Source organism: Rhinolophus hipposideros (assembly GCF_964194185.1).
Source record: "Rhinolophus hipposideros genome assembly, chromosome: 22".
Lineage (NCBI taxonomy): Eukaryota > Metazoa > Chordata > Mammalia > Chiroptera > Rhinolophidae > Rhinolophus > Rhinolophus hipposideros.
Window position 1 is genome coordinate 10,060,000 of NC_138068.1, and position 13,595 is coordinate 10,073,594.

Below are 13,595 nucleotides of genomic sequence, written 5' to 3' on the forward strand. Positions count from 1 at the left end.
CTAACCACTGAGCAACCAGCCGCCCCTTATTCATATTTTTGATAATTTTCTTTTCTACTTAGAGAAGTCCCTTTAACATTTCTTATAATACTGATTTAGTGGTGAATTCCTTTAAGCTTTTCCTTTTCGGGGAAACTTTTGTCTCCTGAAATTCTGGATGATAGCCTTGCTGGAGTTAATCTGGTGATAGGTCTTTTTTTTTCCCTTCACCACTTTGAATGTTGCATGCCAATCCCTCTGACCTGCAAAGTTTGAGAAACCAACTGACAAGTCGTATGGGAGCTCCCATGTTGGTAATATACTGCTTTTCTTTTGCTAACTTTTAAGATTATTTATTTTCAATTTCTGCCATTTTATGATGTGTTTCAATGCCTTTTGCGTTCATCTTGTTTGGGACTCTATACTTCCTGGACTTGTATGAGAAGTTTTCAGTTATTTCTTGAAATAGGTTGAATCCCTTGCTCGCTCGCTCCTTCTCCTGCTTACCTATATGATGTGAATGTTGTCATGCTTGATGTTGTCCCAAACTTCCCTTTTTAAATATCCTCGTTTTAAAAAAAACTTTCATTTTGGCTATTCAGATTGGGTGTTTTGGGGTATGTTGTCTCTGTCCTGCTTTATCTAATCTGTTGACTCCGTTTTCTTCATTTCTGATTGGTTCTTTGTATTTTTTAAATCTCTTTTGTTGAAGATCTCAAGAGTTCACCTATTCTTCCCCTAATTTCATTGAGCATACTAATTGTCACTGTTTTAAACTCTTGTGTTTGCTAGATTGCTTGTCTCCATTTTGTTTAGTCTTTTTCTGGAATTGTGTCCTGTTTATTCATTTGGGACGTTTGTCTCATTTTGGCTGCCTCCGTGTTTGTTTCTGTGTATTAAGTAGCCGTGCTGTTTCCCAGTCCTGGCAGGAAGCCTCATTGTAGGTGCCCTGTGGGGCTGTGGCAGTCTCCCTGTTCACCCGAGCTGGATGCTTAGGCGTGTCCCGTGTGGGTTGTGTGCCCTCCTGTTGTAGTTTAGTCTTGACTGTTGGTATGTCAGTGGGTAGGACTGACCCCAAGGCTGGCTGACTGAGCGGTCTGTCCATGACTAGAGCAGACAAGCTATTGTGTGGGGACTGACCCCACAGCAGAAATCGCTTTAAACGGGCTATCGTGCCAGCCAAGTACTACCTTTGGGTGTCTCTGTGGAGCTGGTTGGGGGTGCTCTGGTGTGGTCTGAAGGCAGCCACTGGGTATGTTGGACCTGGAGTGTTGCTGGTGCACCCACTGTCATGCCTGGCTTGGGGCCACCTCGTTGGAGCTAAAAAGTGCACTGCAGTTAGCTGCCATTGCTGGTGGGCTTGGAAATCCCTGGGAGAGGCCCTGCTGGGAACTGAAGCCAGGCTTGTGGCTACCTAACGGGAGGTACCATGCAGTTTTAACCAGCTGTCGCTTGTGTTGGGCTTGGGGCTGCTTAGCAGAGGCACAGGGGACGCCCGGGCCAGCCACTGTTTGAGGTTTGTGGGCTTGTGAGAAATTGCAGGAAAGGTCTCAGTACCTCCCAAGGCAGGTCGCTTATGTGGAAAAGCCACTGTAAGTGACTTGGCTGGGGGCATGGGAGACGGATTGGTGTTAGATTAATGGAGCTCAAACTGGCACCCGCCCATGCCTGCCAGCTGGTTGGGGGACAGACTGAACAAAGGAGCAATGGTGCCTGCCAGTGCTGCTTCTGTCCTGGGAAAGAACTGTCCTGACCCTCCAGCTCTTGCTCGGAAGCTCCAGTTCCTCCGATATGCCTCGGGCTGTTTTTGAGCGGCTGCCTTGGTGGCACTGGAGCCCAAGGCAAGTGAGTGAGCGAGTCTGTGCACAGGTCACTCGAGGAAGTCCTGGGAAGCCAGCAGCCCTCCATCTCACTTGGATGCAATTCCCGCTGGTTTTCACTGCTGTTATGGGGACTCTTCCTCCCGGCATTGGTGCTGGTAGCTGGGGAGCAGAGTGTGGGTCTGGGACCCGTCACTTCTCAGGAGGGACCTCGTCAGCTGAGCGATCCCTCCCAGTTCTTACCTGCCACACTGTATATATGTGGGAACTCCCCGCCCCTCCTACCAGTCTTACTGGAGCGTCTTTATCTCCTTAGTAACAGGACTTCTGTTCGTGTAGTTTTCAGGTGGTGGTGGTCTGGAATACAGGTCATGGGAAGAGGGGAGCACAGTGTTTAGCTACTTCGATGACTGGATATTCCCCTTGGGAAAGTTCTGTGGCCTCACTGACTGGCCACGGGCCCCAGCAAGACCATCGCAGGGACTGCTTCCCTTGTTCTGGCCTGAGCTCTGTAGTCACAACACAGGAGGCTCTGTGGAGGGTTGGCTCCAGGTTACGTTTGGACCTCAGGAGCGGGTCTGTCCAGCCTTCCTAGGACCCTTAGGCCTGCTGTCCGGGAGTGGCAAGACCTGTGGGCTGGACTCCCTTTTTGCCCCAAGGTGGGAGACAGAGCAGGAGCTACGTTCTCAGCTGACATTTGCTGCAGGTTCCTGGGATCAGCAAGCATTTCCCCCTCCAGATGCAGAAGAGTTGCCTCTAACTACTGGAGAGAATATGGTGCAAGGTAAATAAACCTCTTCTCATGTGGTTCCCCTCTTCTCAAGTAGGTCTCCTTTTGCATCAGGTCTGTGAAACTTTTCCCCTGAGCTGTCTACTGTGGCTTCCACATTGCTAAGTGTTTCTCTCCCATCAATTTATAAGGCAGGAAACGCAGGAATAGGTAAATGAATCCATACACTTCATGGCTGCCTTCTCCTACCACACAGGAGCCTAACAACAGTCTTTACCATCTATCATGCAGCAACCCCAAAGAAGGGCATTGATGTTCCCTTGTAAAAAGACTCAAAAATTTGAGTGATTTGGAAAAATTTAAATTCATCATAAAATGGTCAGAGAGCATCAAAAACCTGTCCTTAAGATGTTCTTAGATACATATTTCAGGGCTTTTTTATTGTGATTACAGGCTTGAAACTATGAAATGTGCACTTGGTGAGTCATATAAGGGACTCTACTTACTCACATTTCTAAATAAAAGCATAAGGTAACAGACAAAAGCACAAAGGACAAGAAAAACACAAGATGGCAACAGCCTCAAAACAAGGTTTAGTAACAGAGAAAGTCTTCAGTCCAGTCAGTGTCCAACAAAATTTTAAAATTATCACACAGTGCAAATGCTGAACATTAATACTTTTCCCTTGAAGCTGCAAACTGGAAATGCCACCCACTTATATTTATGATCACACAGCCACCTAATTTGCTCAAGGGTCCCCTTTAAGCATCATTTAATATTCTTTACAAGATGGAATTTGTCAGAGATTCAAAAGGAAACTTGCTTTGTTTCTACGCAGCTGTGCTGAGAAGTCGCCTGATTTCCTCAGAAACCTTCTTGGGCCTGGCCAAATCGCTAAATGCAGTTCAGAGCAGTGTCACACTGGCTGCCTGAAGGTATCCTTGCAGATACTGGAGCGCTTCTGAATTGAGGCTGGTGCTCACCATTGATGGAACCTACAAGAGACGGGAAACGGCTATTGGCAATCCTGACATGCCAACAGAAAGCCTACTGTGTACAGGAGAGCTGCCACAGCTCTGAGAAGGGTCGTCTGTCACTGACAACTGTTAAGATTCCCACGTAACTCAACTGCTTTTATGCTTTCAAAAATGGGTAGGTCTAAAACGTGGATCAGTAAATTACTGTTGTTCAGTGTGACAGTGGCATTGTGCTTATGTGTAAAAATGCCCTATGGGTTAGTGATGCATGTTGAGTATATATGGGTGAAACGACATGCTGCCTAAGGCTTGCTAAAACTCTCTAGCAAACAAACAAGGAACGAATGAAAGAAAATTGGCAGAATATTGGAAATTACTGAAGGTTGGCACGTGAGGTCATTGTGCTGTTTCTATATGTTTGAAGTTTTCCATAATAAAACAATGCAAAATATAAATTTATCTTAAGACTATAAAAGGTACTAATGGAACTATACAGCCATTATTAGGTTTACTCCATATTCCATTATTTAACTTATGTGTGCTACAGTTAATAAAATCAATAAATGCCCACATTTTAATAACTGAGAGATTATTTTAATCTGGAAAATAAATCCATTTCTAGTCAAAGGACTTTATCCCTTGAAATATTTCACTGCTAAAATATTCTCTGTAGCACATCATACTATAAAGGGGGCCTACCCTTTTAACTAACGAAAAAGAAGCCTTGCCTGTAACTCAGTAGGATGTTGTTTGATTATGCTGACCCATGACAACAGGCACCAGAACAACTCTGACCCTCTTCCCGTCCCGTAAAGGTCTCCATTAATCACACAAAGACCTTACCCTTCCCGGACAAGCAGTAGACAGTTTGTGAAGTGACTGTGCCAGGTGAATCTTGGGGTTGTTCACCATCTGACCTACGGGGTCATGTTCTCTCCTCCCAGCAAATGCCAACTGTGAGAAGGCGGTCTGGTATCCCGGCGTGTCTTCTATGTCAATAAAATGTTCTTCATCAGGAATGGTGTCATCTTCAGGTAACTCAAACAGGCCAATCAGAGACTGCAACAAAGGAGTCCTGGATTAGAAGAAAGCAAGAAGACAAAAGATTAAGTAAATACTTTGAAGATTTAAAGAACAAACAGCAATTCCTCAGAAACACAAATTAGAGACTCAGTCTCAAGAGTAAGGGACTGCTGACATTAAGAAGGACATCAGTGCTTGTGCCCACCCAGAAACCATCTTTCAATTCTATTCGCTGCAGCACCCCAATGTCTCTTTTGAAAACTACTCCATTTTCAGAGGTCTCAAACTGGCTGTGACCCAGGCCTAGCTAGCCAGAAGGCTATGTGACTCAACCTAAACCACAGAGATTCAATGCTAGAAGTTAGAAGAACTAAGCCTCAAGTTGGAAGTTGCTGCCTGAGTGAAACCATAATAAGAAAAGGAGAAGCAAGAGGCCAAGAAAAGCTAGGTCTGCCGGACACTGAGCACTAGCATGTAAGATCGTCTCTTAGTCTGTTCAGTTTCTCCTCTTAAAGACTTAAGCCAGTTTACTTGGGCATCTATTGTAAGATAGTCTTAGAGACCATCTAGAACAGGCATTTTCACTAAACTCTCAAGGGGATCATGAATGGCCTCTAACTCCCCCAAAAGTTAAGAATCGGGAAACAGAATCTTTTTAGGCCCAGAAGGATCCATAAGTCATGTCTTGGATCTGGTGGTTGCTACTGGAGAAGCTGAAATCAGAACTCAATTCTCTTAGCCCTAAAGAGAATAAGCTTGGTTAATTCTGCAGTCATAAGGAAAGGAAGTTGTAATTTCCAAAAACTTGAGAGGACTTACCATAGCTTGGTATATTCAGTATCCATCATTGGGGGACATTCTGTTAGTAATTTGGTTATGCCAACCGCACAAATCTTTTTCTCTACATTTCCGGATACTTTCTGAACTTCAGGAATAATGATTTTTTCCAAAACCATTCCAAACATTCTATAAATCGAAGCAAATAAACCCAGACAATATTAAATTAGACTACACTATAATTAAAGAGTGAATTGCTTATTATAATAAAACTTTACAAAATAACAAGATCAAAATGTTTGGTCAGCTGAATGGAAAAGACCTAGAGATGACAAAACATCAAAGCTCTACCCAGTGGCCAGTCGCCGTCTTTTGTGAACATTACTTAAGCTTATGCGCAAGTAGAATCTTTTCAGCCATTTTTTGGTCTTGTATATTTTTTAAAAAATTAGTCAAGAACTCTTTTAAAAATGAGAAAACAGGGATAAACAAGAACAAGAAGAAAAATGAATCACCCAAATAACTGGTTTTAACATTCTTGAACTATAAACTTCCCAACTGTCTATGCTTGTATACCTATAACTAAATGTTAATAGCTATATTAAAAAAAAGATTTAGCCAATCATTCTCTGTTGTTGGAAGCACTCAAACATCCTAGAAGTAAAGTTTTCATGATTCTAAATGATGCAAATGTCTCAGTGTATACATTAATAGGTTCTCTGAAGTGGAAATAGTGGGATCAAAGAGTATGGACCTTTTAATGCTCTCTATGAAGAGTGACTTTTCCTCCATAGAAAGATCATACCAAATTAGACATCCAACCATCAGTGCGTGGAAACGGATCTCCTAACAATCCTTTAATGCTAGAAAGCATATTTTCTGGTACGACTCCAGGTTAATTCATTTTTTGCACTGTATTCAATTTGGAATTTTTTTTTTTTGATACAATACAAATACAGGAATCTAACTTGAGTTTTTTCTCCAATTTCTTTATATCCTTCCTTTCTCTACTTAATGGGGAATGCCACCTAACTACCTCCTTTGCATACACCCCCAAAGTTTTATCGATCCAAACTCTTCTCATTTGAGAAGTCACGCTATTCGTCTGAACAAAGGCAGGCTCCTGGGGACAACATGAACCACCTAACTTCACATAGAACACTGGCTGTAGAGAATGTCAGAGTGGGGAGTAGGTTGGGGAATTAAGAAAATGTTTACAAGGATTTTCTTCTTTATGACCCAACACCCCAAGAATATTTTGAAAACCACAGATACTATTACTGCACCAAGAACTATTAAATAGATACTGGTTTATGCTAAAAGAAGTCAAATTTTTCACTTTTAAAATGAAAATAGAAACAAACTTACTTTGGTTGTATACCATCAAATATTTCTTGTAGTGCCAGCGCCCCGTATTTTATGCAGTACAGATTAATAAAGACTAAGAAACCTGTTGAAAGGAGATGCAGATCATCAGTACAGAGGTCTCACTGCACTACACAAGCGATTTAGTGGAGTCGGCCAAATGAAATATTCGTAATCATTACAACTCAACAACTAACTTTGGCATCAACACTTGCCTTTTAGTACAATTTAACATACAATTTTTGCCTTGACAGTATAGGCATAAAAAGTCTTCATGTTCAGTGTCTCTCTTTATATTATTTCTACTAAAAATATTTGGAACATAATATACTTGAAACTGATTTAGTGTTTGAGGAATATATACATCTTACAGCATTTTACATATAACGTTTATAACTGACAGAAAGTTTATCTATAACCATAAAGCCTAAGTGTTTGTAGGAACACCCAAATCATTTTACTTACTCTTAATAAACTTTGTTGTCTTGGAATTTTGAAGTCTTTGGAATAGTAGAATGAAGATTTGCTTCCTGTATTGGTCAACTGACTCCCTAAGGAATTGAATAAAAGTAACGATATAAAGTCAGCATTTTCCTGAGTATATCTAACAGAATCCTTGATTAAATGTACTATGAGGTTCTATTCATACTCACGGAGGCATGTGCTCTATTATACTATTTAAAAGATAAAAACCTTGGTGGTCGTTGGCTTTGGATGCAATCAGCTTCTGGAAGACACCTAATAACCCAGGCTACAACAAATTAGATAAAATAATAACCAGTTAAAAGGATTAACTATTCCAAAAATTAAACAGGTGATATATCTTGGAAAAGAGTACATGCTATAATCCAAATAAACAGGTAATAATCTAATTAGCATTTTTTCTTTAGTTCTTACTTTTTGAAGTGTAAACAAAAATTACCCCACCACAATAAGCCCTTCAAGTTAAGTTCCTGAAATCAATCTATGTGGCTCTTACTTATTTTCCACCACAGAGATAACTACAAATATACCTAATTCTAATAAAATATACATTAACATTTCCTAACAATCTTTTCCCTTTTTATTAAGTTCATTTTAAATAGAGAATTTTTAATGTCTGCCATCCCTAGTTTCTCTCAGCTACCTTAGAAAATTCAAGTTACATCAAATTAAATCCGACTCACAATTTTGTCAGCTGCAGCGTTTGCTATTGTATTTGACCCGCGTTCTAAGAATGCTTGGAGAAGCCTCACTAGAGCAGGGATATTTCCTGTTCTTTCCCAAAGCACTGGCTGAAGGAGATGAGGAAATAAGGCCATATAGGAAGACGGGATATCATTTTTGTGTGTTTCCAGAAGCAAAGACATCACTTGAAAGACATACGGAATAAACTCTGTTGATCAAAGTAAAAACAGAGCCGTCAGTTTCAGAAGCAATGCCTCTGACACAAAAGACACATATCTCTTAGGCTGAGTTTTGTAACTTTCATTATTTTATTCATTTAGACAGAAAATAAATGTCCTTTAACTTACCTTGTACATCATTTTGTAGAATTTCAGTAAACACCAGAAACAAAGCTTCTTCAAAATTTACAACAGCAGCAGGGTTGGCTTTGCAAGTAATTCTTATGGATAAACATATTGCTTCAAACATGTAGTGATTAAAATGAGGTTTGCTTGGGTTCTGAAATTAAAAGAAAAAAAGCTTATTACTCTAATAATCCAATGACTACATTAAATATCATTTAAAATAAAATACACCTAACCTTTCTAAAATACACTGAGATGCCACCTTTTAAAAAAAAAATCTCTTAAAAAAAACCCCAATTAAAGTAAAAAGCCTGCATATACATTAAAAGTTTACATTGACTTTAAGATTCAGAAAACAAAACAACACGTGCTAATACCTGTTTATTTGGACTTTTTAAAAAAATGAGCAAATCTACTATGAAAAAATACTTCAATCACAGGGAGGTGACAACACAAGCGTCAGCTGCCAGTGCTATATGGAACTTGTCTTAAAACTCATCTGCTCTCAGAGCTGTCACTGTAAATGGTGGAAGAAACGAGGAGGCACATATAAGTCCTGGTTCTGCCACTAGCCTTTTGTGGGACCTTAGACAAACCTTAACCTCTACAGGCTTTAATGTCTGTATCTACAGAGTGACAATCCTTCCTATTAACTGTTTTCAATTTTTAAGCAACAAAACCCTATTGTCCTTTGAACAAAATCCTTCTTGGAAGGCTACCATATAAAGCTGATGAACTAGGAAGATGAGTGAGAGGGAGGGATTGGGGCATGGAATGGGACCCTGCTTTTCTCTTAAAATTTCCCAAGGCCAAAAGTGGTCCAAGACCCTTACACAAAACTCAGTGGAAAAATAATCACTGCTTTCCAAAATCTCTCCAATACTTCCTATCAATTTATCTCCTTTTCACAATTAATAATAAGCATCTAAAAAAGGAATTGTCAGCCTTGAACTGATTTTTTACTTTCTAAAACTTAATTTTAATTTTTAAATATGAATCAAAATACCTAAATTTTTGATCAAAGAAGGAGGGAGCCTTATTTTGGGGAAAGGAAGAACAGTTAATTATCATTTTATAGAAGTCCAGCCTCTTTTGTGTCTATTTTGTACAAAGCCCACTTTCGTGATCATGGTGTCTCCCCTGCCAGGTAAGTATACAAAGCCCACTTTCCTAAGATCATTTCAGATCTGTACTTTCTCAATTTTTTTCAATGAACACATTAATTTTTTAATGAGAAAGTGTTTTAATGTTTCTAAGCCTACATGTAAAGATGAGTGCTGCCACGTTTCCAATCGAATGCCTTCCCCACACTTTCAGAAATGTACACTAACTCTCCGGTCAGGAAGAATTCAAAGACCTTTCCCTAAGTCTGACCTATCACCAGGGAGTCCTGAGGTGCAGTCTGGAGCATCAATTAAAAACCAACTGTACTTCCCACACGGGTTCTGTTACCTTACTAACGGCTAACAGCTTCTGTGTAAGCTGCGTGATGAGAGTAGGGATGTAGGGGATGATGGCTTCTTGTAGGAGGGAAAAACTTCTCATGATAGCTGGAAAATACAAAAACAGCAAAAACAAACAGTTCAGTTAAACTTTAGAACACAACAGTGACTAGGAGGAAAAGCCCACTGATTTGTCAACTAAAAATTTAAGACCCTTAAACCCCAAGACAGCTTTCTACATTTGAAATAATCTCATTTGCCCTTCATTTTAAAATGAGGACAAGCATTGGCAATGGAATTTAGCTGGGAAATAACAAGTATTTCCAGAGGGCGTAGGCTTCAAGTATTTAAAAAGGGACAGTAAGAAAAAAAGATGACTAAAGAGGCAAAGAGGAGGAGGAAGAAATAGTGTGTTTCAAGTCTCTTTCATTTAGAAGTGGCAGGAAATGTTTAGCCCTAGCCTGCTGGATTGCAGCCTACCCGAAAGAGAAGTCCACCTGCCCATTCCTTCTAAAAAGAGATTCGGAGCCTCAGAAAAATCCAAAAATACATATAAAGCTATGGAGAGTCCATATATTGCAAAAATACTGCTCATTAAAAGATACCAAAAAGCATTTGGCCTGGGAGATAAATACATTAAGCTAAAAATGTACGACAGCCACTTTTGCACCAACAGAGTAGGTGTTTACTAGTAGAGTACCTACTATATGCCAGGCACGGGACAGAAAGCTATCCTCTCTTGCCTCCTAAACTCTGCAATGATGTTTCCTCTGTCTGAGCCAAAGATTCACCCTTCAACTAACTGACTGCTACCTACCCCTCACCTCAGCTTGGACACCACCTGCTAGAGAAAGCCTGTCCCTGAGCTGAAAGCCTTCCCTTCCTCCATCCAGGCTGGCACAGAATCCTTTCATTCAGTCATATACTAGTATTTACTGAGAAGGTATTACTTCCCGGGTGCTCTTACATCCGCTAGGAACACAACAAGACCAAAGACTAGTTTGCTGCCTCTGAGAAATGGACAGTAAAAAACAGTAATTCCACTTCACTGTTGGAAGAAATACAGTGCTGAAAACACACAAATACACACCTAGATACACACTTACACAACATTCACACCCCGGGGACCTAACCCAGGACAGAGTCATCAGGGAGTTTCTTTGAAAAGCATTTCCTATTAATCCCACTGTGCTAGGCTCTTGGAATGCAAGTGAATGAGACTGAGATTGTCCCTTAAGTCAGAGCTGTCACCAAGACACTCCTAATGTAGCACCTGGCAGGTGGTTACAGATGCCCCTGTCCATGAAGACAAGATCCGTGTGGAGTTCACACCAAGACCCAGTAAGCAATAAGTTGTCTGACCTGACCTGTGCTCTCAAGAAAGTCAATCTAGGAAACAGAAAAAAGGAATTTGCTACTTGAATAGAAAGAGTTCTCTATCAAATTAGGATAAACTTTTTCCTGAGAACACTGCTGATAGTAAACAAAACAATATTCTTCATTTTAAAATGTCAAAACCTACCTAATTCTTGGCAAACAGTATACAAGTCAGTGTTTACCCTTTAATCTGAGATTAGATACTTATAGTCTATACACCAGGAAAACGGCCTACCTTTCATAATATATTCATTTTCTGAAGAGCCAGGAAGTGTGAGAGCTTTGAAAAGGTTTGTTAGCAGAATCTCAACAAACGGTGCGATTTCTGCAGCTGTAAAGCTATAGATGAAAAAACAGCTTTCAGTCACTGCCAACTCTTGAGTTTGTCACTTTGGAATACCCTTGGCAACTACTAAATCACACTTCTTAGCATAAAAGTGAGCCATCTCCATCACCGACCATCGGCCGACAGCTTAGGTAAATCATTTTTTACATGTGCTCATGATAAGTTCCTAAGAATGCACATCTGGGACCAAACACAATTAAATACACCCAAACCCAGGCAAACCCATCATCTAAAGCTGTTCAGGACATCCTTGGTTCCTATCACCACCGAGAACAGAACTCAGACCCCCAGGGGTTTCACTCATCTATTTTTCTTGGAGGTGGAACAGTCTTGGTACTGTCTTCTGCATATATTCTAGGCCAGAAGACAGGTACTGTCTTGACTCACCTCAAAGGATGTCCTTTCAACCCTCAACTGGCCACTGAGAATATCTGCACTTCCAAGTTCTTGATGAAGAAAACCTAGAATTGTTTTCCATCTCTTACCCAAAGCTCAGTTTCAACAAATAACACTGTTGAAGAATGGCCTGAAAGACATGCACACCCTCCATTCCTCTACATTTTATCCTTGGATCAGGCCAGAAGAGCTATTATCTTGGACCCCAGAGAATTATTTTCACTGAGCTATGTCTTATCTCAGCACTGAGTAAGATTATAAAAACAGCCCGGTGAAAATAATTCTGTTGCCTGGTACTACTTAGAACACTGACACACAAAGAATTGCCTTAATGAAGGCCCACTTCTGAGATGCCTCTAAATAGCTTTAAATTTTTATCTCATGGACACTGAAAATTTTAACTCACCAAATTTCCCTCTTTGCCTTCATTTCTAGAAGACTCTACATAAAATTCAGGAGTTTCTTTAACTACAGGATCCTTTGACACACATTTCTGTTTATTAAACTTACCCCATTTATTTTCTTTTGTTCTAATTTCCTCTATTTAGCTTTGTTACCAGAATGTATCTATTTTCGTACAAATGAGTAAAAAGTACACATTTATTTTCCAGCAATTAATTAAATGGACTCCCACTCAGTGACAACCCTGGCCACTCAAGCATCACCCCCGCCCCCAAGCTGACGCAGTGTAAGTGGCTCAGGCGCCAACACTCACAGAGCAGCGCTGTTCGGGCCCCTCATGGTGAACAGCCTCTCAAGAGCATGTGCTGCGTAAGAATGGACAACAGTACTTTCAGCTTGGAGATGGTTGATCAAGAGAGGAATAGAGACTAAAAGATGCTCTTTTGGTACCTGGAAAATACAGTAATATAGATGCTGTAACTCAATGATGCTATCTTTGAGTAAAAGATAAGATCGTGCTGATTCTAAAAAGTTTTTCCAGCTGTTAACAATGGGAAATGATTTGTTGAGAAATCAAAACTTCTACCCCACATAATGGTTCAATTCACATTCACTTTTTCAATTCCCTTTCTCTGAACATAGAAACTATGATTAGGGTAAAATCTTGCAGATAAATGAACACACCATAAAATACCACGGAAAAGCAGACTAAGGTTTCATTAGTATTAAGAACTATACTTTTCCCTAGAAAGTATTTCTTGGAAAAGTCATTCAGCTCTTTGTGCCTTATTTTATCTTATTAAAAAAAAGGGGTGAGGAGGATATTAATCTTCATTAAAAGCCTCTAAAATTTTAGAATATCCATTAGACTTTAAAATAGAACAGCTTCACAAGGTTGCACATAACCTTTGTAAATACTTGCTAAAGACACATACAAATTATAAATCAAGAAATTAAAAAATCATCCACAGGAAATAAACTATGGCATAGTCTTATGATGGAATACTACACAGCTATTAAAAATGAACTATAACATCTGCTCGATGAATAACTCTCTAAAACAATGTTAAGCACAAAATAAGAGAAATGCAAATTAAAACTGAAATAAGATACCATTTCTCGTGTATGAGGTGGCAAAATTCCAACATACACTATTGTAAAATGACATTCTACATTATATTTACATTTATTATTGTAAAAGGACATTTTAAGACACCTGAGGAAAACTAAGCCTGATCTGGAATCCTAAGTTCTTAAGGAGTTATTAATTTTATTAGATGTGAATGTCATATGAATGCATAGAAGGGAAAAGAAGCTGGTATAAAATAACTCTTAAGAGATTAAGTGGCATATAACAACATATAAACGAAAAGCTACTTACTTGATTCCTAAAAATCATAATGTATTTGATACCATCAGCTTTAAGGACAGGAAATTCATTCACTATTAA

At 39.7% G+C, this 13,595-nt stretch overlaps 1 protein-coding gene across 6 annotated transcripts in view; it reads right to left on the minus strand.

Annotated features, from left to right (window-relative positions):
• Positions 1–3,099: 3,099 nt before the first annotated feature.
• The window catches only part of CSE1L (chromosome segregation 1 like), a 34,872-nt gene continuing 24,376 nt past the window's right edge, over positions 3,100–13,595 (minus strand). For all 6 annotated transcript variants that reach the window (XM_081033430.1, XM_081033434.1, XM_081033432.1 and 3 more), the window contains 12 exons: positions 13,527–13,588; positions 12,459–12,595; positions 11,237–11,340; positions 9,635–9,732; positions 8,186–8,336; positions 7,838–8,046; positions 7,325–7,422; positions 7,137–7,222; positions 6,675–6,756; positions 5,349–5,495; positions 4,350–4,581; positions 3,100–3,524 (listed from right to left, as the gene is read on the minus strand). In XM_081033430.1, the coding sequence (XP_080889556.1) occupies positions 3,435–3,524; positions 4,350–4,581; positions 5,349–5,495; positions 6,675–6,756; positions 7,137–7,222; positions 7,325–7,422; positions 7,838–8,046; positions 8,186–8,336; positions 9,635–9,732; positions 11,237–11,340; positions 12,459–12,595; positions 13,527–13,588 (1,496 nt within the window). In that variant the 3' untranslated portion in view covers positions 3,100–3,434. The remainder of the gene's footprint in view (positions 3,525–4,349; positions 4,582–5,348; positions 5,496–6,674; positions 6,757–7,136; positions 7,223–7,324; positions 7,423–7,837; positions 8,047–8,185; positions 8,337–9,634; positions 9,733–11,236; positions 11,341–12,458; positions 12,596–13,526; positions 13,589–13,595) is intronic.